This window comes from Melanerpes formicivorus, unplaced genomic scaffold (assembly GCF_026170545.1).
Source record: "Melanerpes formicivorus ecotype bairdi unplaced genomic scaffold, bMelFor1.0.p_v2 SCAF_2, whole genome shotgun sequence".
NCBI lineage: Eukaryota > Metazoa > Chordata > Aves > Piciformes > Picidae > Melanerpes > Melanerpes formicivorus.
The window spans coordinates 14,978,751-15,000,276 of NW_027142354.1; the positions used below are offsets into that span (position 1 = coordinate 14,978,751).

The 21,526-nt window shown below is 41.3% G+C and overlaps 1 protein-coding gene across 4 annotated transcripts in view; it reads right to left on the bottom strand.

Annotated features, from left to right (window-relative positions):
* The window catches only part of TIAM2 (TIAM Rac1 associated GEF 2), a 98,479-nt gene that overhangs the window by 30,341 nt on the left and 46,612 nt on the right, over window positions 1–21,526 (bottom strand). For 3 of the 4 annotated variants that reach the window (XM_068151450.1, XM_068151443.1, XM_068151436.1), the window contains one exon: window positions 6,832–6,935. In XM_068151450.1, the coding sequence (XP_068007551.1) occupies window positions 6,832–6,935 (104 nt within the window). Of the gene's footprint in view, window positions 1–3,362; window positions 3,409–6,831; window positions 6,936–21,526 lie in introns of those variants that run through there. The other variant, XM_068151458.1, reaches the window with a different exon arrangement.

The window sequence follows — 21,526 nt, forward strand, 5'->3', positions numbered from 1 at the left end:
CTGCCTCTCCTCCTATCATTGGACATCACTGAGAAGAATCTGGCTCTGTCCTCCTGACACTTGCCCTTCATGTATTTATAAACAAGAATGAGGTCACACCTCAGTCTCCTCTTCTCCAAGCTAAGTGGACTCGGCTCCCTTTGCCTTTCCTCATAAGGGGAGATGTTCTATTCCCTTAACCATCTTTATGGCTCCATGCTGGACTCTTTCAAGCAGCTCCCTGTCCTTCTTGAACTGATGGACCCAGAATTGGACACAATACTCTAGATGCAGCCTCACCAGAGTAGAGGGGGAGTAGAACCCCTCAACCTACTAATCACAACCCTTCTAATACATTCCAGGATGCCTTTGGCCTTCTTGGCCACAAGGGTACATTGCTGGCTCATGGTCATCCTGTTGTCCACCAGGACCCCCAGGTCCCTCTCCTCTATGCTGCTCTTCAATGGGTCAGTCCCCAACCTATACTGGTGCATGAGGTTGTTCTTTCCCAAATGCAACACCCTACACTTGCCCTTATATGTCATTAAATTTCTCCCTGCCCAATTCTCCAGCCTGCCAAGGTCCCACTGAATGCCCTCTGGAGTGTCAGCCACTCCACCCAGTTTTGTGTCATCAGCAAACTTTCTGACAATGCACTCTGTTCCCTCATCCAGGTTGTTGATGTATACATTGCAGTGTGCTGCTTCTTATGAAGGGGTTTCAAAATCAGTTTTAGGTAGTTTGAAGACAAAACAATAATTTCTTCATCTTATGAAAACCATCCCTCCAGTACATGGCTATGCTGTATATACAAGAGGCCAAAACCAGAAATGCAGCAAACTCTTTACAGCATTCTGATTTTCATTACAGAAATAGCTCTGTGAAATCAGCTAATAGGTAACACCAGTATTTCCTTTTTGATATCATGACACATGTATTTTGCATCTACTGAAATCACTGCTTTGAGAAGTTTGCTGTAGTAGTGGGATGAAACATAAGTAGGAAGGTGGGTTTTCTTTCTGACCCAGCCTCAGTCTGCATCTCAGTCCCTCAAGGAGACCAAAACCCTGATTTCTCATTATGTTCCCAAGCATATAAAGGTCATGGAAACATCCACTTCTCACTGCACTTGCAAAATCTGTGGCAAATGGAGGATGGTCCAGAACTGGCAAAAAATAAACAGAACACGAAGGCTTCTAAACCACTGGAAGGACGGTTTGACATTACATGGGAAACTCAAGCATCCAAAAGCAGACTTCCGAAATGCACAGCTACATTGTTTGTCTGCTTCCTTTTTATCCCCTCCTATATCTGTAGACATTTCAAGCAAGGACATTACACTGACCTTTACCTCATCCCTACAAAAATCTGAAAGACTTTCATTAACATGTTCCATCCTTAGTCCAGGAGCTGCAAATCTGTGTTTGCCAAAGGCACCATGCAGGTCTGCCTGTCACCAGTTCTTCATTTCCTCACCAGATGAAGGGAAAGTGAATGCGGTTGTCAAACAGGAGCAGCAGAGGAGTGAGTTGAGCTAATCGAAAGCAGCCCATGCTAGGGAAGGGGGTTTGGGAATTTTTCACCCTAATTTGTGTTCAATGTACTAAAAATGGTATTCCCAAGCTAAAAAAAGTTTTTCTCTTCTGCAGTGTGTAGCATTTTTCACTAAGAAGTGATAGGGATAGACTTGTCCTCATATACACATGCTGATGTTTGTTCACAACCCATTCTGAGAGCGGATGGACTATTTTAAGAGTCAACAGCAAAGGAAAAGCAATTTCTGTAAGTCTCTACACCCATCTTATACATTCAACCAATTTACTTCATTGTTTGAAAGAAATACAGCACCACTTCAAAAGCATCACAAAATCAAACCAGTTGGCTTTTCTTGTTAACAGTCAAAGTTTCTCATCACATCAGCTTCTGTTTCTGCATCTGCAATGTAATTTTTTGAATATGCCAGCAGAAAACCATTCTGCATCTACTGACTATTTTTACTGTGATTACAAAGTGTCACACTAGCTATTTTCACTGGGTTTTTTAAAGAACACTAAGACACAGCTGAGGGTATAGTGAGGTTATGTGAAGTATTTACATGGCATTTACTCTAAGTTTTTTTCTTATGACCTGTAAAATATTAAAAGTGAAAACATAACCTTCCCCCTCTCACACATGCATTTAGATTAAGTACCTCTGTCTGTTAAAATGTAATATGGTTATGGAAATACTTATCTCTGATGACACTCGAAGGATTGAGAACAATTGAAAGTCAGATCATAGCAGTCTTACAAGAGATCTTAGAATAGTAGCTACTTATATGGTAAAATGTCATCTCTTAGCTACATTCCTCTTTCATAAAAAGGTATTTTTAATATACTGAAAACACCAAGTAAAGCTAAGCTAGTAACAGACCACTGAACTTTTTCTTAAAAGAAACCATGTGCTAGAGAAAACATTGCTAACTCATACAGTGGGCAATTAGGAATTCAGCTAAAGGAAAAGTTGCATTTTTACATTTATTTGGCTTCATGCTATTTTGACGTATGGAGAGCTTGATTCTTGGCAACTGTCAACATACTAGGATTTAACTGAGCACCAGGAGCACAGACAATTAGTTCTCAAAATGATTAAACAAAACTAAATCTAATTGCACTGACAGGCATACTCAATCCCCAGATTTTCCAAGGTCCTCTATTCTTCTGTCAACAGTACGCCCACATACTCCAGAACCAACAATGGCAAAGACGACGTGCCACTGCCACGTAAACAGTACTTTAACACAGTTTGAAAATGTACTGCAGCAGAATGTGTTAGAAGTGTAACATCTATCCTTGTTAAATAAACTAGAAAAATAAAGTTAACGGTACTAAAGGTACAAATACAGCATCCCAGAGAATACAGAGCTGACAAACCTAATGAGTATCTGGAATGGATGGTTCTTGATGTGCATGTGTTTTTAATACTATTTTATAACGTTACTATAATGTTCTACACAATACTTTACAACTTAAGGAACAGCTTCCATTTCTGGAATGAAACAGTCTTCTGTTGCCCTTCTAATGCATTTGTTAGCTCTCAGATGAGAGCTAAATTCTGAATTCATTCACTTCTTGGGACTACAAAAAATGAATGACTTGACTGAATGAATGCATGTATGAATGCAGTATGCATGCAACAAAAGACTTATTCCTTTGAGATTACAAAGGACTTATGAAATGTCTCACTTTCATTTAAGATAATGCTTAATTGATAGAAGGCAAAGAAAATAATAGTGAAAAACAAACAACAACAACAAAAAAATGCCCGAAACAAGAAACACAATCTAGAAATCAAACATGCAACCATTAAATCCAAAGCTTTAAGGCTGCTTTTTATTTACTTACATGTTAGAGGACAAAAATCGACCAAACTTCAAAAGGAATCTGCTCCCTCAGAGCCAAGTAATTACATCTACGTTTGCTGTCAACTGGGAAGTGAGCATCTCTGGCTGTCTCTACCCTGAAATAATCCCAAGCTGACTGTTCCAGGCTGTGCTCAGAACCTCTTAGCGCCACCAACGTCTTTTCCACAGGGCTGTGCTTACAGACCTCGTCTCCCCCATACTTCTGTGACATCGCCTAATGCTGAGGGGTCTGTGCTACAGTTCTCCCACAGGCGTGGGTCAAGTCAGCACATGCAGGAAACACAAGGCAAAGGGGAAAAAAAATACAAACCCAAATCCAGATGCTATGCTTTTTTGAGGCTGCACAATTTCCTCAAACTAATTTTTATTAGCAATAGCTATTGTTCATCTGGTGAGCAGTCCCAGATCATAGCTACAAAAACAGAAATCATTTTAATTCCTTTTATACCCAGTCACAAACGAGCACACAATATACACTACCTAAATTTACTGTGAGGTTTGGGGTTTTTTTTAATTCTATTGGAGAAATCAAAAAGGTCAGACAAAAAGCCCTGACAGTAATAGGCACCCTCCAACCAAAAGACAGCAATCAATTACAAACCATCTGCAGAAATTGTAGAGCTGTCACAGACTCGTTTACAGCTGCAGCTGAAGTAAGACTACCTCCAATTGCCAAGCCTTTTTCCCCGCTTCTACCTACAAAATTAGGACAGCTTCAGACAGGTTTTTTTTTTTTTAATTACACTAGCAGACTTGTACTCCAACTGAAGAAGTGAAATGCAATATGGCAGTGACTTCATCAAATTATGTGCGAGCCATTAATACTGCTAGACGTGACAAATTTAAGGGGAGAGGGCAGGGAGCAGACCTGTCTGGTTTCCCCTCTGTTTTGAGCTTTAATTGCAACGCGTAATTTAAAGCACTGGAGGCAATTTAGTGCATTCAGTGCAGTAACTAGCGTACATGAATAGTTCTCTCTGTATTTAAATCCTCCTGAACCCTCCCCAATTTTCTGTCATTTGGTGCATTTGACACAGGAGATTAGAATTGCCTTTGTTTCTCTGCTAAAGCAAAGCTGATGCCCCAGCAGCTCCCCTCCAGCAGGACAGGAGCTCAGTGCATTGGGGGCAGCATGTACCCCAGGTGAGCAGGGCTCCCTGAGGCACCCAGGAGAAGCCGGCCAAGCACCAGGCAGCTAGTGCTGCCAGCCAGAATTACAGAATGTTAGAGGTTGGAAGCGACCTCCAGAGATCATCAAGTCCAACCCCCCCGCCAAAAGCAGGATCACCTAGGGTAGTCTGCATAGGAATGCATCCAGGTGGGTTTTGAAAGTCTCCAGAGAAGGAGACTCCACAGCCTCCCTGATACAGTGCTCCATCACCCTCACTGTAAAGAAGTGTCTCCTCATGTTGAGATGAAACCTTCGATGTTCAAGTTTGTATCCACTGTTCTTTGTCTTATTACTGTGCACCACTGAAAAGAGATTGGCTCCATCCACTTGACACCCACCCCTCAGATATTTATAGACACTGATGAAATCCTCTCTCAGTCTTCTCTTCTCAAGACTAAACAGCCCTAGGTCTCTCAGTCTCTCTTCACAGGGGAGATGCTGAAGTCCCTTAATCATCCTTGTGACTCTCTGTTGGACTCTCTCTAGCAAGTCCCTGTCTCTCTCGAACTGGGGAGCCCAAAACTGTGCACAATACTCAGGTTCAAGCTGGAACATAATTTCACCTCAACCTGAGAAGAAACTTCTTTACAGTGAGGGTGATGGAGCACTGGAACAGGCAGCCCAGAGAGATGTTGTGGGGTCTCCTTCTCTGGACACGTTCAAAACCCACCTGGATGCATTCCTGTGCCGAATACCCTAAGTGATCCCGCTCTGGCAGGGGCGTTGGACTCGATGATCTCTTGAGGTTCTTTCCAACCTCTAATGCACTGTGATAGTCCAGGGTGAGGTCTCAACAGGGCAGAGTAGAGGGAAAGAAGAACCTCCCTAGACCTGCTGGACAGTTTTCTTGATGTACTCCACGATAATATTGGCTCTCCTGGCCACAAGGGCACATTCCTGTCTGTCCCATGCCAGAGGTATCCTAACCCTTGAGTTCACTTTTGCTCTGCCCCTGCTCCTAAAACACTATAGTAGCACTGAAACATGACAGAGAAATCCACATTACCCCTTTCAAAGGAACAATGTGTCCTAGAAAGAGGAAATTCCAGCGTATTCTTGTCTGGTTGCAAAGAGCTTTTGGGAACACAAGCAATGTGTTACACAGGATACAAAGAATTATCTCTGTGGGAATCCCTTGCACTGCAGGAGATGAGCTGAAGACCTACATCACTGGGCTTCTTTGTACTCTCTAAAGAAACTGCAAAAAGTTACCTGCATTAGAGCAAAGTAGATTATAAAGTAATTCCAAAAGTAAAAGAGAATCAATTCTTCTCAGTAGGTATAGCTAGAGGCCAAATATATCTTCCCTGGTTTGGTCTTCTGAGTTTTTACGTTCTGTCTCATCTCTACCAATTTTTAATACAAGCTAGTACAAGATAGTAACATATTCCAGAAGCATAAACACTCTAACTGAATTTCTTTTATGCAAAACTATATGGCAAATGTTACCACAAAATTTCTTTGGAGACACAACTGACCCATCAACAAAAGTAATAAAACCATTTCTGTTGTCAGCATGGCAATGTCTAATAAAATCATAGGCACCAAGAGGAAAACACTATACTTGCTAGCAGTTGAGGGGTTCAAAAGAATATGCACTCAAGTTAGTTTGCCCTTTGACTGGCTCAGAGCAAACTGCACAACAAATTGCTCATTGAACACCAACATATTTGAAGATAGACATTATCTCTGGGGGTCCCTCCCTCAGCCTCCAAAATCCTCACTGAGAGAGTCAGAGAAGGTGTGACCACCTGTTACTCCAGCCGAGGTCAAACAGTAGCTGCAACCATAAACATCCTCCAAATAAGAGAGCAAGAATCACTGGTTCTCACACACTGCACCTCTGCAAGTCTGCAATCCAGTCTAAAACTATTGATGTTAAGTGAGTGTTGCCATGGCCACTGCAATCTTAACAATAAGCCCCAGAGGTATCAGCAAAAACCAAACATGAACCAAACAGCATCAGTCGGAAAGCTGTAGCAGCTTCAATGTTCTCTTCAGGACTGAGTTTGAGCAACACAGAAAGATGACTGTGACAATTCTCCACCCGTTTATCATTTGCCCCCATCACACTGCTTCTGGAGACGCAGCAGCTGGGCCATAAATGCTGACCTGTCAGGGTGACCTCAAGATAATGAAACACTAAGTACCACTAATATGTATAAATTTTTTTTTAATTGGTGCCATACATCAAATTCATTCCCACGAAATGCAGAACACTAACACCGCAACACTTTCTTTTTGTTTATAAGGAATGTTATGCCAAGCATGTTCTTACCCTGAAAGACAGATCAGTCTTCTCCCTGTGTGGCACTTGGTCCAATGTGCCATCAGTACTGCTCCTTTTCAAGGTGGATGTGACATCAGGCACATTACTAAAATCTGCATTGAAAAGAAAACAAATAAATACATTAGGGGGTTATAGGACAGGAACAGGAAAAGAATTTGCTTTTATCTGGAAATAGACACTAGCAGCATTTAGTAGAATTACTATACAGGGGGAGAAGGAATACAGTATTTACAATTCTCCCTACCCCTCAGAAATGAAGCCAAACCAAGAAAACTCTGCTTTCAAAACAGCAGCTGGACATCTAAGACCATCTGAAGCAACATGCATATTAGATCTACCAATGTAAACCTACCACTCTTGCAAACAAGCGTGCCTTCAAAGGTAGCATTATCTATAATCAGCACACTCTGCGGTGAGACCCCCAGTGAGGATAATTAAATGCACTCAGTAGTTCTCCTTGGATGAGAACACTATTGTTCAACACGACTTAGTCTCTTAAATATTTAAGAAGAAAAGAGAATTTTGCCTTGGAACAAACATCACAGTTCATAACATGCACAAAAGCCTTTGTTGTTACTCGTAGTTTGATTTTATTAAGTTTGGAGTTCATGTATGTAGTAGCTGGCACAACACAAACATCAGAGGAGACTCTGTCCTTCTCTGTTTATTGACAGACCATAGCTTTCGACAACACTTAGGTGTAAACTCAAGGCCAATCCAACAGCACTGAACATTCATATAAAAGGCATGTTTCTTCTCTTTATATTTCCTCAATTAGCTGCTTAAAATCTGCAGAGATGTTTATGTGGAAATTCTAATTAAAACTCTTAGAAGTGAAGCAGTAATATTTGTTCTGCAGTATTATCAATCTAAGTAGCTGAAAATCATGAAGCAGCCTCCAAATAAATAATTAGCACCCTCAGACAACAAAATAGGAATATAATGAAGAGCTTTGGGAATTGTTTGGGGTTTTTTGGTGTTTGGTTGTTGTTGGGTTTTTTTTTCTTGTTTAATTTGCTGGTTTGTTTCCTAGCCTTTAAGCCTCTAGGGTATAATTCACACCACATTACCACATTTTCAAACCCTTTTTCAACACCTACAAATGCTGAAGATTTATTTTTAACTGAAAACTAAGATTCTCAATTAACTACTGACTCCAATAACTGAGGTGGCAATTAAAACAAGTATCACTCATCTTTCAGTAAAATCAGGAGAGCTAGAAATAATGAAATTGTGAAGGACAACAGTATCTCTCTGCCTTGATATTGCTATTGTCCTGTTCCTGCAGAGCAGGAGCAGCTTCTCCCAGCAAGAACTGACAGACATGTACTGAAGCAGGGAGAGAAACAGGAAATTACACCCAAAAGAGCACCTTATAGCCCACTGGAGCCTTCCTAGGAAAACAAAATATGGCAGACAGACCTCCACATTAGAGCCAGAGAGAAAGAAGGCTGTAAGTCAGCACACTACCATTTTGATACTTCATTTTTACATGTGGTATTAAGGTGCCTATCCCAAGGTTAGCACTGAGGCTGACATTTCCCATCCAGATGCCAAAGTCTTGACCACTGTCATTTCCCTACCCTTGCAAAACCAAGGCCCCATCACTTTTCTCCCCTCAAGCTTTTTAACCTTGTTCCTCCCAGAGTCATGTGTGGCTCCTGATATCTCAGAGCCACATAACATGCAGCATCTCGAGCTACCACCTTTGCAGAAGAAAAAGGTATTTTACACAACTAAACCAAACAGTTACTCACCTTCTTTAAGAACTTAACAAGTTGTCTATTTTACTATGCTTTTAACCACCTTCCTCCACCAAACCTGCATGGTTTTCTCCTGAGCTCTGAACTTTTAAAGTAATTTTGAGTCTCTCTTCTAGGGATACACATGAATGTTTATTGACTTCCACCACTGTCAAATCCTACATATACAAAGGCTAGGCCAACACCTAAAATTTGAACTGATTTTTAAATTAGTTTTTCCTGGGGGTGATGCCAAGAATATTATTTCCCATTGCTTCCCAGTCTTTTTATTTGCCTTCTAGGTTTTAATGCACTTCTCCTCCATACTTGCAAACAACATGTACCAGAGAGAGATGTTGTGTTGCAAAAAGTATCTCGAGATTGATCTTGAGTAGCTATCTAACGAGGGGGAAAATGTTCTTTCCCTGATTTTACAAAGTAATCATGAAACATATCTGCCTTTACAAAACAAGAATTAAAACTAACCTAAGCAAACAGTGAAGAGAAAGCAAAAATGTAGGAAGAGCAAAATAAGGCAAAACAATTAGCTGACAACATGACCTGAAGAAACCAAGGTAACACCACCCAAAGCAGGAAAACAGAATATTCTATCACTTTGTCCTGGTGATCTATGTTTTCCTCCCTTCACCCTCATCTTTGAGTTTCCTCTATGGTTTATAGGACTGTCAGAAGTAGGTTAATATAGTCTTGCCCAATTTTACAGCATTTGCTATTGGCAGAATGCCTTGCTGATGGTAGTTAGGGTAAGCAACAGTAAATGTTATTTTGAATAGTAAAAACTAAATAAAGTTACACAGAAAGGATCCAAGAAGAAAAAGGACATCCTACTGCATGTTGTATGCCAAACTAACAAGGGGAAGGGAAGGAAGGAAGGAAGGATGGATGTATGGTTTGTTGATCAGTTTAGCATCCATATCCTGTCTCCCTTTCCTTCTTTTATTGTGCAAGCAGACTTCCTTTGGATCTTCTAGAACCCATCAAACTATTCCCAAAGAGCACAGAAGCATCACCATCAGGTGCATAGTTTAAAAAACAACAACAACAAATCAAGGGGCAAAGAAAAAGAGTATTAGCTTAGAGAATTTCAAAGGCAAAGTCCATGGACATATGCACAGTCTACTCTCTACTCTCTACAGTACTCTCTACTGTTACTCACTATAATTACATATCTGATAATTAAAGCAAATATGGACTACTTTGTGTGAAACATTGCTTCAGAGGCTTTCCTGCAGAGCAATGGTGAGCATACCATGACTAAGTCTGCCTATAAAGTTCCTTTACAGTAGTACATCTGATTTATTCTATTGACATACTTGTGATAAGCCCATCTAGAAGAAAAAAATGATTGATAATACTAGGTTAAGCAAAAATTAGTTTAAAACTTTTGACCTATTTTTTCTTGACTGCAGCATATCTCTCTGTCCTGTTTGCACACAAACACACCCATGCACAATGAGTTGAAATGTCTATTACTTCCAACTAGAAAGAACAGGAACCTCTTAAACAGATAACATCTTCTGGTCTATCAAACAGGAGTGTCACCAGACACTAAAACAGTGTCAGTGTGGTAGGCTGACCCTGGCTGGATGCCAGGTACTCACCAAAGCTGCTCTATGACTCCCCTCCTCAGCTGGAGAGGGGACAGAAAATATAACATCAGACTCATGGGTTGAAATAAGGATAGGGAGAGATCACTCATATATTACTGTTATGGCCAAAACAGACTCCACTTAGGGAAGCTCAAATCAGAGCAAGACAATAAGAAATCTTAAAAGCACCTTCCTCCCCATCCCTCCCTTCTTCCTGGGCTCAACTTTACTCCTAATTTCTCTACCTCCTCCTTGCCCAGCAGCACAGGGGATATGGGTAAGAGGGCTTGTGGTCAGCTCATCACACAATGTCTCTTTCACTTTGTCCTCCTCAGAGGGAGAACTCACACCCTTCCCTTGCTCCAAAGTGGGATCCTTCCCACAGAAGACAGCTCTCTACACACTTCTCCAACATGACTGCTTCAAGGGCTGCAGTTCTTCACAAACTGCTCCAGCACATATCACTTCCACAGGGCGTAGTCCTTCAGGAACAGAATGCTCCAGCATAAGTCCCCCACAAGGTCACAAGTCCTGCCAGCAAACCTGCTCCATGGGCAGGCTCTTCTCTTCACATGTTCACAGGTTCTGCCTGGAGCCTGTGTCAGTTCAGGTTTCCCATAGGGTCCCAGGCTCCTTTGGGCATCCACAGTGGGGATGGGGTCTCCACAGGCTGCAGACATATCTTCTCCACCATTAACCTCCATGGGCTGCAGGAGGACACACTGCTTCACTACAGCCTGTAGGGCAGTCTGCTCTGGCAACGACCACCTCCTTCCCTCCTTTTCCACTGACTTTGGTGTCTACAGCATTCACATATTCTCACTCCTCTCCCCAGCTGCAATTGCACAGATGTTAACTATACTATCATAAAGGCCCTACCACCATCACTTGGGCTTACCCTTGGCCAGTGGTGGGTCCATCTTGGAGCTGTCTGGCACTGTCTCTATCAGACACCGGGAAATCTTCTAGCAGCTTCTCACAGAAGCCACCCCTGTAGCACCACTGCTACCAAAACCTTGCCATTAAACCCCAATATAGTCAGCCTGTTGCAAACAAGAAGAGTAGCAACCTCAGATAAATGATAAGATTCTCAGAAAAAAAACTTATGTGAAAAGCTTAACTACATCACATAAATGCATACCACACTTTTTTCTTGGCTTCTAGCAATAAACTACCAAGTACTAAGAACCTGCTCAGCTCCTTCAGCTACTGACAGAATCACCAAAGAATGCCATTACTCCTGCAGTGTTGTGTCTTGATGGTAGTCAGATTCATAATCATTCAAGAGAAATTATAATGTAATCACTAAAAACTGGAACTACATTCCCTAAGTCAAACTCCTCACTACTCTTCTTCAATTAGAAGTAGGCACAGAGCACACAGATGGGACAGTCAGTGAGGAAAACAAACAACTACAGCACATCTGTATGCCTACAGCAATGCCTCTTGCCACATTGCTGCAGTGATACACATGCACGTACAAGTGGTCAATATGGAAGTTATGTGTGAGTGGTGAGGTACAATGGAAACACATCCTCTGGCAGATGTGTGAGACAACAATAATCTGTGCTACAATCCCAGCCAAAAAACCCAAAGGAAATCAACTGGAAAACATCCACATCAGCCATCCGGCAATTCATTTGCCATAAAGAAGCTATCAACAAATGCAAATGCACTTACCTCTTGTCTTCTGTTTAATTACAAAGAAGCCTTAATTACTTTGGAGTTAGTGCTGCTCTTACCACTTTAACCACTGACTGCATTGGCAAGATTACCATGACAAGTCAGTAGGAAGTGAGGATTCTGCTTCTTTTACAATGCTCTTTTTCATAATACTTTAGAACTTGTTCTGTTTTAGATTTTTCTCACCAATTAAAAAACAAATGCCAAATAATCATCACAAGCATGTCAAGTGTTATCAAATGTGAAGCATTATGGAGGTGGTGCAACCACCCCCTTTTTTAAACTACAGCAAAAGGGGGTGCTTCCATCCTCCATTCTACTGACAATAAACTGAACAAAAAGTTCCTTCTAGCTCTACACAAGAGGACAGCACAGCAAATTTAAATGAACTCAGTCTCTCGCTTCCAAGACAAACTCAGACCACTGCAGGGCATCATTCCCAGAGCTAGAAGAAGCAGCAGTTCTGTGCATCACTTGACAGCTATCCTCAGCAAGTAAAGAAGCACTCTGGCACAGGAAGTCCTAACCTTAGCAAACATCCAGTGACTACACCAATATGGATAATAGGATTTCCTTTCTTCAGCATTTCTGAGATTGCAAAACCAGTTGGTTTTTTATCACAATGAAACTATATCCTTTTACATTACGCTACTACTTTTTGCCAAAACGCTGAGGAGGAGACACCACAGAGCAAAAAGAAGTAGACTGACACCAGGATATTCATCCATGACGTAGGAGAGATGAAATTTCCTGCTCTTGCAAATTCAGGTGAGGAAACTGAACCTGGCTCTGTCTCAGCTAAGATGCTTGATTAACAGCTAGTATCTCTGAGTCTTTCCTGGTATTCCCAACTCTACCTGATCCACTTACCATACCACCAATCATTCACTACAGCAAATAGATTCAGACTCTAAAGTTTTTCTACTTTTCTGCTCAAAATCTGCAGCTAGATTTTAAAGGCATAGCCTAAAGCTACCACACATGGTAAAGCTACTCCCATAGGATGCAACTGACTCTGGCTGAAATATGTCCTCAACAGGGAAGAGTGACGCAGAATAGCAATTAATGACTAGAAAGTGGCTATGTCTGAAGTGAGTGCAAACCAAGCTGCACTCAATGCAACCCAGCAGAGGATTAAACTTTCTTTAGCTCTCAATATTTAAAACCTGGTATATGAAATTGAAACTCAAGAGTAAGGCTTTTAATTAATGATTCAGCTGATGATGGGGAAAAGAGGATGATGTTCTGCAGCTGATGAATAACAAGCAATAGCTATGCTTAAAGAAGGAATGAGAATATTGGGGAAATCTAATGTAGGAAACTACAGATCTATGACCTACACAGTGACCTAAGGCTTTCACAACCAATTCAAGGAAAGAAAAATTAAGAATGTGGAGATAAATGTAAGATTTTATACATACAGTATGGGTAAACAGGCTGTGTCAAACTAACTTAACCAGTAAAAACAATTGCTTTTACAAGCTATGCCTCATCAATTGAAAACATGAAGGGAAGACAAGTATGCAAGTTTGGAGAGGGGGTAAATAACATGTTGTGAGCTACAGCTACTGAAGCAATGGTCAAGGCCAGTAGATACTGATCAGTTGTAACACTGGCCAGGAATATATCTATGCTGGCAATTAGAAGTCTGGCTTTCAATTATCACATGAATGAATTTCCGGCTTACCTGGGAGCAAAGGACGCAATCAGCCTATCCTGTTTTAAAATGGAATATGATAAACATATCAATGAGGTTGTTGAAAGCCTCAACTAGAAAAGGACTGGACTCAACTGAGTCTTGAAACTCCTTCCCATCCTATGTTCCTCTGTTACCAATGTAGCCTGGCACAGTTATCATACAGATGCCTAAATACAGCTGCACAGGCAAATAGAGAGCCAGAAGCCTGTGTCAGAAAAGACTTTCAAGTTTTGTTACTTCTGTTGTGCAAACATCCCGGCAAAGAGTGCAAATGACTAAAAGAATGCTCATATCACAAGCACAAATTGGTGAAGAAGCCCCAACAGTTGTCTAATGCTCATTTGTTGATTCCAGCTCAGATGTTCATTATTAACTCCAGTGGTTACTCTGCTGAAGAACTATCTTTCTCTTGTTTATAGCTCTCTGGCACTTGAGAAGGAAATGGGGTGGTCCCTTCCCATCTCCAGTATTTTAGATGCAACACAGAGAGCTTCAAGCAATTATGACAGGCTTGGTCTAGTTTATAAAAGACAGATACCCTGATCTCAGATCAGAACACCTGACAGTATTTTAAACATTAGCATTGTCCAGTGAAGTCGGACAGATGTTGCAAGAGAAAAGTAAAGCAGGCATCCACTTATTTCTGAGAATATCAATATGAATTTTATCTTGAAAAAAAATAGGATCTATACTTACAAGGAATTATAGAAGGCTCAGACTATCTACTAGGAAAAAATGTACTGAATATTTCCACCAATTCCCAAATGCTCTAGAAACAGCAAATAATATACAACTCAGCCAATCTTCAGCATGTAAGATATTCTCCCTCTCCCCATTACAGAGAGTTTCCATAACACAGCTGCATGGTTTAGATGGAAATGGGTTATTACATTTGGGTAATAAAGTTAAGCTAGCTGTATGGAAAGCTGCATTTTTCATTTTTGTGGACATTTTCCAGACTGATCAGTTAATTATGATAAGCTTGCAGTTCCCATATTCTTCCAGCCAATATTACTGTCAAGAGAAACGTAAGCTTCCAAGAGAAGATAAATATTTCCAAAATTTCTGGTGCAAATACTATGCAAGTCTGAGCCAACTCTCAGAAAGTTATAAAGCCTTGGTGGTCTTAATGCCTTCAGTCTTACTGAAAAACAGGGAGTGGTAGGTGAAGCATTCTACCATTGCCTGGAAAAGAGAAATATCAGTGTGGTGAACTCTTCAAATGCTCCCTTGGAGACTAGTACTCATAATTTCAGTTACATGGTTCAGCCTGGCAAGTATCAAACATGCTTATTTCTTTTGGTTCAATACAACAAAACATATTTCAGGTTTTCAGCATAGTTACTCTTTTGTAATGAAGTTTTTTTTAAAAAAGGTATGCAAGCATTGCCTTCTGTATCCTCTTCCTTTCTAAAACAGTTTGAGAAATATCTTGCCAAAGGTAACAGTTGACCCAACGGAATTTATTGAATGGCTTTCAAGAGACAATCTCACAAACTCTGTTAAAGAAGGCAGCCAAGTTTCACCAGGGAGAAATGAAAAGTTCTGGGTTCGCTAGTTCAGTTATGAGTATCTTCTATGTATTGTTTATCTGAGGATCAGACCTTTCAGCTCTTTGGCTCATGTCATCTCTTGGGATCAGCATGAAAGGGGCAAACAGCAGCCCCTGCAACCTCTGCAGCCCTTTGTATTTGTATTGTCTAGTTTGCAAAAAGCACACTACCCGTGGTCAGGAAGGTGAAAAGCAAGAGAGTTCTAGAAGGAGAAAATAAAGTCCCATGATGATTCATTAACTGTCCCACAATAGCCATTTCCACAGGAGAAATTGCTAGTATAAATGTGGAGAGTCTAGAATATGAGGTGTGGGGATAAAAGTAGGTAGGTTTAGTAAAGCTGTGATAAAAGACAACACTGGAGTTGCTCCATTGTTTCTATCATGAAGGTCAGGGTCTGAAAATATCAGGAAATTTTTGGGAGCATACAGTTCTTTAAGGCCTTCATACAAATGCGGGTTTTCTTCTAAACTCTCTTTGGTCTGAGAAAGATGATTATAAATTTTGTGGGAAAAAAAATCAGAGCCTATAACACAAGAATCAAGAGATAAAGAGAGCTAATCTCCACCTAGGAAAAGTGAACGGAAAGGTCCTACTTCACCTCAAGATGTTAATCTATACTTCCTCTGCATGTCACAGCAGCAAATAAATAAACAATACTAAGCTTACTAGCTTACTAGCATGGTAAACTTTCACAGCCACATTTAATTTCTAGACCAAAAGCTGTCTCAGGTAGCTTCCACACTACAGAAACTGATTTAAGAGAAGAAAGGTAGGCTGCAGCCACAGATCAGAAATATCCACTGAAACCACATCATATCCTTCACCACTTCAAGCTGAAAGCCAAAGCAATTTGAATCACCTCATCTTCATGGGGGTTCTCTATGAATCTTGGTAAATGGACCATGGACTCCAAGAGCAGGTTCTTAGTAACCACCAATTAGATTTTCTAGATTTATGGGAGTGTTCAGTTAGCTCGATTCTGTCATTTTAACTGGAATTTATGTAAGTTTTTAACTACTGCACAGTGCCAGTTTAGTTGTTTCCCCACAGCTGGTACTCACAGGCGAGTATTGCTGCTTAAGCATTCACAGTCCAATGCTGGAATAAATTCAGAACAATTTGTGGGCAGTAACTGTGGTTATTAGCTGTACAGTAGTTCACAGCTTTCATGCTGCTTTAAGCAACAGTCAAAAAGACAGTGAAATGCTAAAGTTATTGCCAATGCAAAAACTCCTTCTTTTTACCTCAGATATTTTCTCGTTCTTCTCAAAGCCTCTGACCTATTTTCAGGTATGAATTAGCTCAAATTCTCATTGCTAAATTAACATGATTTGACTACTAATACAAGCAAATATTGATTCTAGAAAACATATTATCGAGAAACACAAAATATGCTGGACTTTAATAATTCAGATATTTTTTAATCTCTGTAAGATATTTTGGATTTTATTATTTCTTGTTGTCCTAAGCATTTTGTAACCTATTTCAGGACTGGCTGGAAGGTACCTTCTCAGCTTAGCTTCAAGGCTGTAACAACTGACTTTTTGGTGTAGCTTCATTCAGTAATTCATTCAAGATGTTAAATCTGGAAAGAAAACTAGCATACAGCTGTCATAACATCAGTCTTCCTAGACTGAGTTCTTAAACAGAACTATTGTATGTCTGTCACTGACAAAAGTAATTGTAATTAAGACACATAATTGTAAACAAGGCATGCAATTACAGGTCAAACAAGAAGATTTCCTTCATTATTCCCCCTCATCCACATATTTTGATTCAGGGAGCAAACTGAAATATCATAAGGTGCTTAGTGTGCTTCCTGATACTGCCAAGACAGGGAGAATTCATACTTCTGCCCAGGGTCTGAAATACTCAAGCAGGACAAGTCTCCCTCCTGCAGGACAAGTCTCCCTCCTTTGTTCTCATCCTTCAGTGAGGAAAGAGACACTTCTTCTTTAAACACTTCACATTTTTATGCTTAGGAAAAGCCAGTATATTCATGCAAATATTCTTGTACTTTACAGCTTGGTTAAAATATGTTGGGCCACATGCTGAAGAGTGGCTTAGCTACAGTCAGCCACCTACTTCTGCAAGTGTGACTTTTTGTAGGCAGCTTTATGCTGTCTTTTTTTTCTTTTTTCTTTTTTCTTTTTTTTGGTGTGTTCTAAGTATCTGCAGAAACATCCATTTTGAATCTGGATCAGAGTCCTTTAGATCCCTTGGGAGTTCCTTTGTGGGCTAACTGTGCATCGAGAAGGAAAGTAATTTGACTCATTTGCTAATTCAGTAATCAACAGGAAATATAAATTAGCAATATATGAGGAAACAGCTAGCTGCATTTCTGTAGCAATGCCTGGTTAGCCCTTGCACAGTATGTTTTTATATGGTTATCTAACTTTCTAAACTAGCTCTGTCCATGTATCTGCCAGTCAGACAACTGCTCAGGCTTTTCATTTTTAAGCTTACCACTTCACACCAGATTCTCAAATTGTTACCTAAACACATTTGTTTCTTAAGGGCATAACAAATGCCTGCTAAGACACAGTCTCATTAGAGGCCAGTGTTAGCCACCACTAGTGCATCACCCTTCTATTCCAGTTCGACAACTAGAGCTGTGTGGCTGTGGTTCATTGATTCACAGATTGCACTGGGTTGGAAGGGAGTCTCAAAGGTCATGCCCAACCTTCCTGCAGTCAGTAGGCATTCCTCCAGCCAGATCAGGCTACTCAGGCATACACTAAGTCTGATCTTGAATGTCTCCAGGGATGGGTCCTCAACCACATCCCTGGACAACCCGTTCCAGTATTTCACAACTCTCATTGTAAAGAACTTCTTCCTTATGTCCAACCTAAACCTAGCCTGTTCCAGTTTAAAACCACTGCCCCTCATCCTATCACCACAAGCTTGTGGGAACCCAAAGGGAGCAGCTAACAGAATGTTTAGCTGGCCTTCACAGAGCTCCAGAGGCTGAAAAGTGATGGGACATTTTGTTATATCTCAAATCACGTGAGACAGGATGGGAGTAAAGATAATAAAATGCTGTATCTTTGAAGTGGATGGAAAAGCAATTGGGCAAAAAAACACCTGTTAAATTAAAGATAAAACACTGGGCTTAAGGGGATCAGGCTGTGGGGAAATGAGTTAAACCATGTACAAACTTCTCAATAGCTACTGGCTCAGGATATTGAGGCCATATGACCCACCTGTGGCTGTGGTCACCTCCTTGCAGACTTGTCTATCAGTTTGTATTTCGACAATCTGTGTTTAGACCGTACAGGAAAACCCACGCAAGCCCTTCTAAACAGTCCTTCCTTCCTGGGATGTTGCAGCCCAGAATGTGATTGGCCTTTTAAGCTGCAAGTGTGCTTTGCTGGCTCATGTCCAGCTTCTCATCCACCAGTGCAGGGCTGCTCTCAATGTCATAATCCCCTATCCTGTATTGGTAAAGAGGATTGCCCCAACCTAGCTAGGACATTGCACTTTGCTTTATTGAACCTCATTAATATTGAGGAGGAAAACACAGCAGAGCCCATCTTGGGTGCTACAGTTGTCTGCAATAGTCAGTAAAGACTGCAGACCACGGCTGTCAGTGGCTCCCTTCCTGGTTTCTGCTGTTACTGTGGGAATGCCTACATGGGACAATTTTGGCCAGTCTTAGAGATCATTTGCACCAGGGAGAGCCAGCCCTGCCCAGGTACCAAATGTACCATCCCAGTAGTACATGCTCTTCTCCATCTCACATTTATAGGCACAAAAGCAGTGAAAGCAGAAAGAAAAAGAGGGGGGAAAGAAGTTACCTAATAGTTTAGCAAGAATTTGTGGCTAGCATAGTCAGTTCATTTTTATAATTACTCAACCCACCTAAACACAGAACTTCTGCTGTTTGATGTGTTTCACATTATGCCTAAGGCACAGGTCTATATGTGGATGTCTCTAACTTTTTCATCAGTAATAAATCTCCCTGCTGTCCATGTTGTCACATTCCACAGAATTCAGTAGGATGGGTAATGCTATAATTTATGCCTACATATTGTCACTGAGGAGGTGCCACTCCACAGGGTGTACTGGAGTTTACACTAGGAAAAAACTATTTGGCTCTCTGAATTCACAGGGATTAAATCATAGCAGCATTTAGCAAAGCAGAACAGAACGCTCTTTCAGTAGAAAAGCACAGCGAAGAGCATTTCAGGCTGTCCTGTTTCATAGCACAAACAATCTTTTAATTTGCAGCATACACATCTAGCAGGAAGCAACAGGAAGCCAACAGGACAGTTTGTTAAGTGCCAGCAAGAGCTCATTAAACCACCACCCTTGGGAAACACTATGTATTGCAAAATATGCAGTAGGCAACAAATGGTCCTATGAATCCAGCTTCTGAAGAGGCAAACACTTTCTTTCAATTAATCTCTATACTGCTACCTACAGTCCTAAGGATTTTCACTGGCCAGACCTAGTCTTTTCCCTGAGATTCACACGAGCACAGGAAGAAGACACTTGCTTTAACAGCAAAGCAGCAAAAATGGCTTGCTTTGATGACCAGCCACTGCATGTCCTATGACATCTACGTGGCTTCCTGCTGAAGTAAATTGGGTAAAGAGCAAGAATGCAGTCTTTGATCTTCAGGCAGATTAGCAGTCATACTGCATAGACAACTACACATCTATGTTAAAAAGAGGCACTCTTTTTCTAGTGTATTGCCTCACACCATGTAAACCCACAAGCTAGGTGGAATTAGGTCCACCAGGCAAGAGAGCGCTATGCGTGCAAAATTGCTGAAAGAACACGGATCAGGGCCCATACCTAACGGGACTGAAGGTGTCCTTGGGACTCAGGAACCTAAGAAGCAATATTCACCTCGTCTGAGCTCAAAAGTTTTCTGTGAAAGGACAAAAATAAATTTGATTTCTCACACACACATAGCACAGTAAAGGCCATGTCCTACTGCACAATGATGGTAATCTAAATGTCAAAACAGTAGTGAGGAAAACAAACAGCACCTGGTTTGGGAAGAATTAAAATAAGTGATTTTACAAGTGTTTTTCATTTAAGTTTTGGGTTTACTTTTGTTTATGAACTGCTTTTAACATTACACTGAAAGATGCTTATTAAATGCTTAAAAACTATGGACAAATCAACAAGGAGAGAGGTCCAAACCACTACTCCACGTACTGCCCATAGCTGCTGGAGTCTACACATCACCTTAGTTTCACAGAATGTACCTGGCTGGAAGAGACCTCAAAAATCCACCCTCAACCCAGCATTGAAGGGTCAACACTAAACCATGTCTCTAAGTGTCAGGCTCACATGCCAATTGACCACCCCCAGGGATGGTGACTCCACCACTGCCCTGGGCAGACCATTCCAATGTTTGATAATCCTTTCAGTGAAGAAGTATTTCCTATTATCTGTTCTACACCTAACCTAATATCTAGCCTAAACCAGCCCCATGAACTTTATCTCTTTTCTTGAGAGGGTCACACTGGCCTTTGTGATATTCAGGCTGGGTTGGGGCTGGAAGAGAATGCAAGAGAAAGGGATGGAGCAGAGTGCTACATGGAGAGGTGTTCATAGTGGCATGCATACAGCCAGCTGACTGCAGAGCCATTCTCAGAAGTGGATCATGTCTGGGGAAACAGAAGAGCCACTTCCCATATGAGGGTTCAAACCACTGATTCTCATCCTGAAGCTGTTACATTTTGCAAAAGTATCAGTGTTCAGAAGATCAGGAGGTGAAATATCATTGCTCTTCTCCAGCACACATCCCAGCTACTTATGAAACAGCATGAAGCCTGACTTTCCCGCTCACTCCAGCCACGCTTTGGACAACATAAATTAACTTCATCTGGAGCAACTCAAACTGGCATGTCCCAGACTACACTGCTGGCTGGGGATCAGTACAAGAGGTGAGAAATCAGAAGGCAAAATTATTGCTCCAAAATGGCTAGAGAGGTACTCTGTAAGTCAGCTGAAAGACAGCATGCCAACTCTGACACTAACTCTCCTTGCAACCAGCTTTCCCCAATACCTGGCTACTCCCTGTTCCTCCTTCTGCTTACCTGTCTTTGGCCCTCGTTAGACTTCTGCACCTGCTGGTTCAACTTACTGAGCTTGCAGAGGGGAGGAAAAAAACCCAAAAACATTTCTCTTTAATTAGCTTCATCAAAGGCTCCAGCAAGTGCTGCTGCGAGCACAGGGTCAGGACAAGTGCTGAAGGGCTGGAAGGGAGGGCTAACGTGATGCAGGGGAAGAGAAAGAGGAGGAGCAAACTTCTTTGTGGTCAGTAGCTTCACAGCTCCTGGGACCACTCCTCTAGAAAGACAGGACAGGCAGGACCCTAGACCCCCCCACAGAAAGTAAGTGCCCTACCCCAAAAATTAGGAGTACAACAGGGAC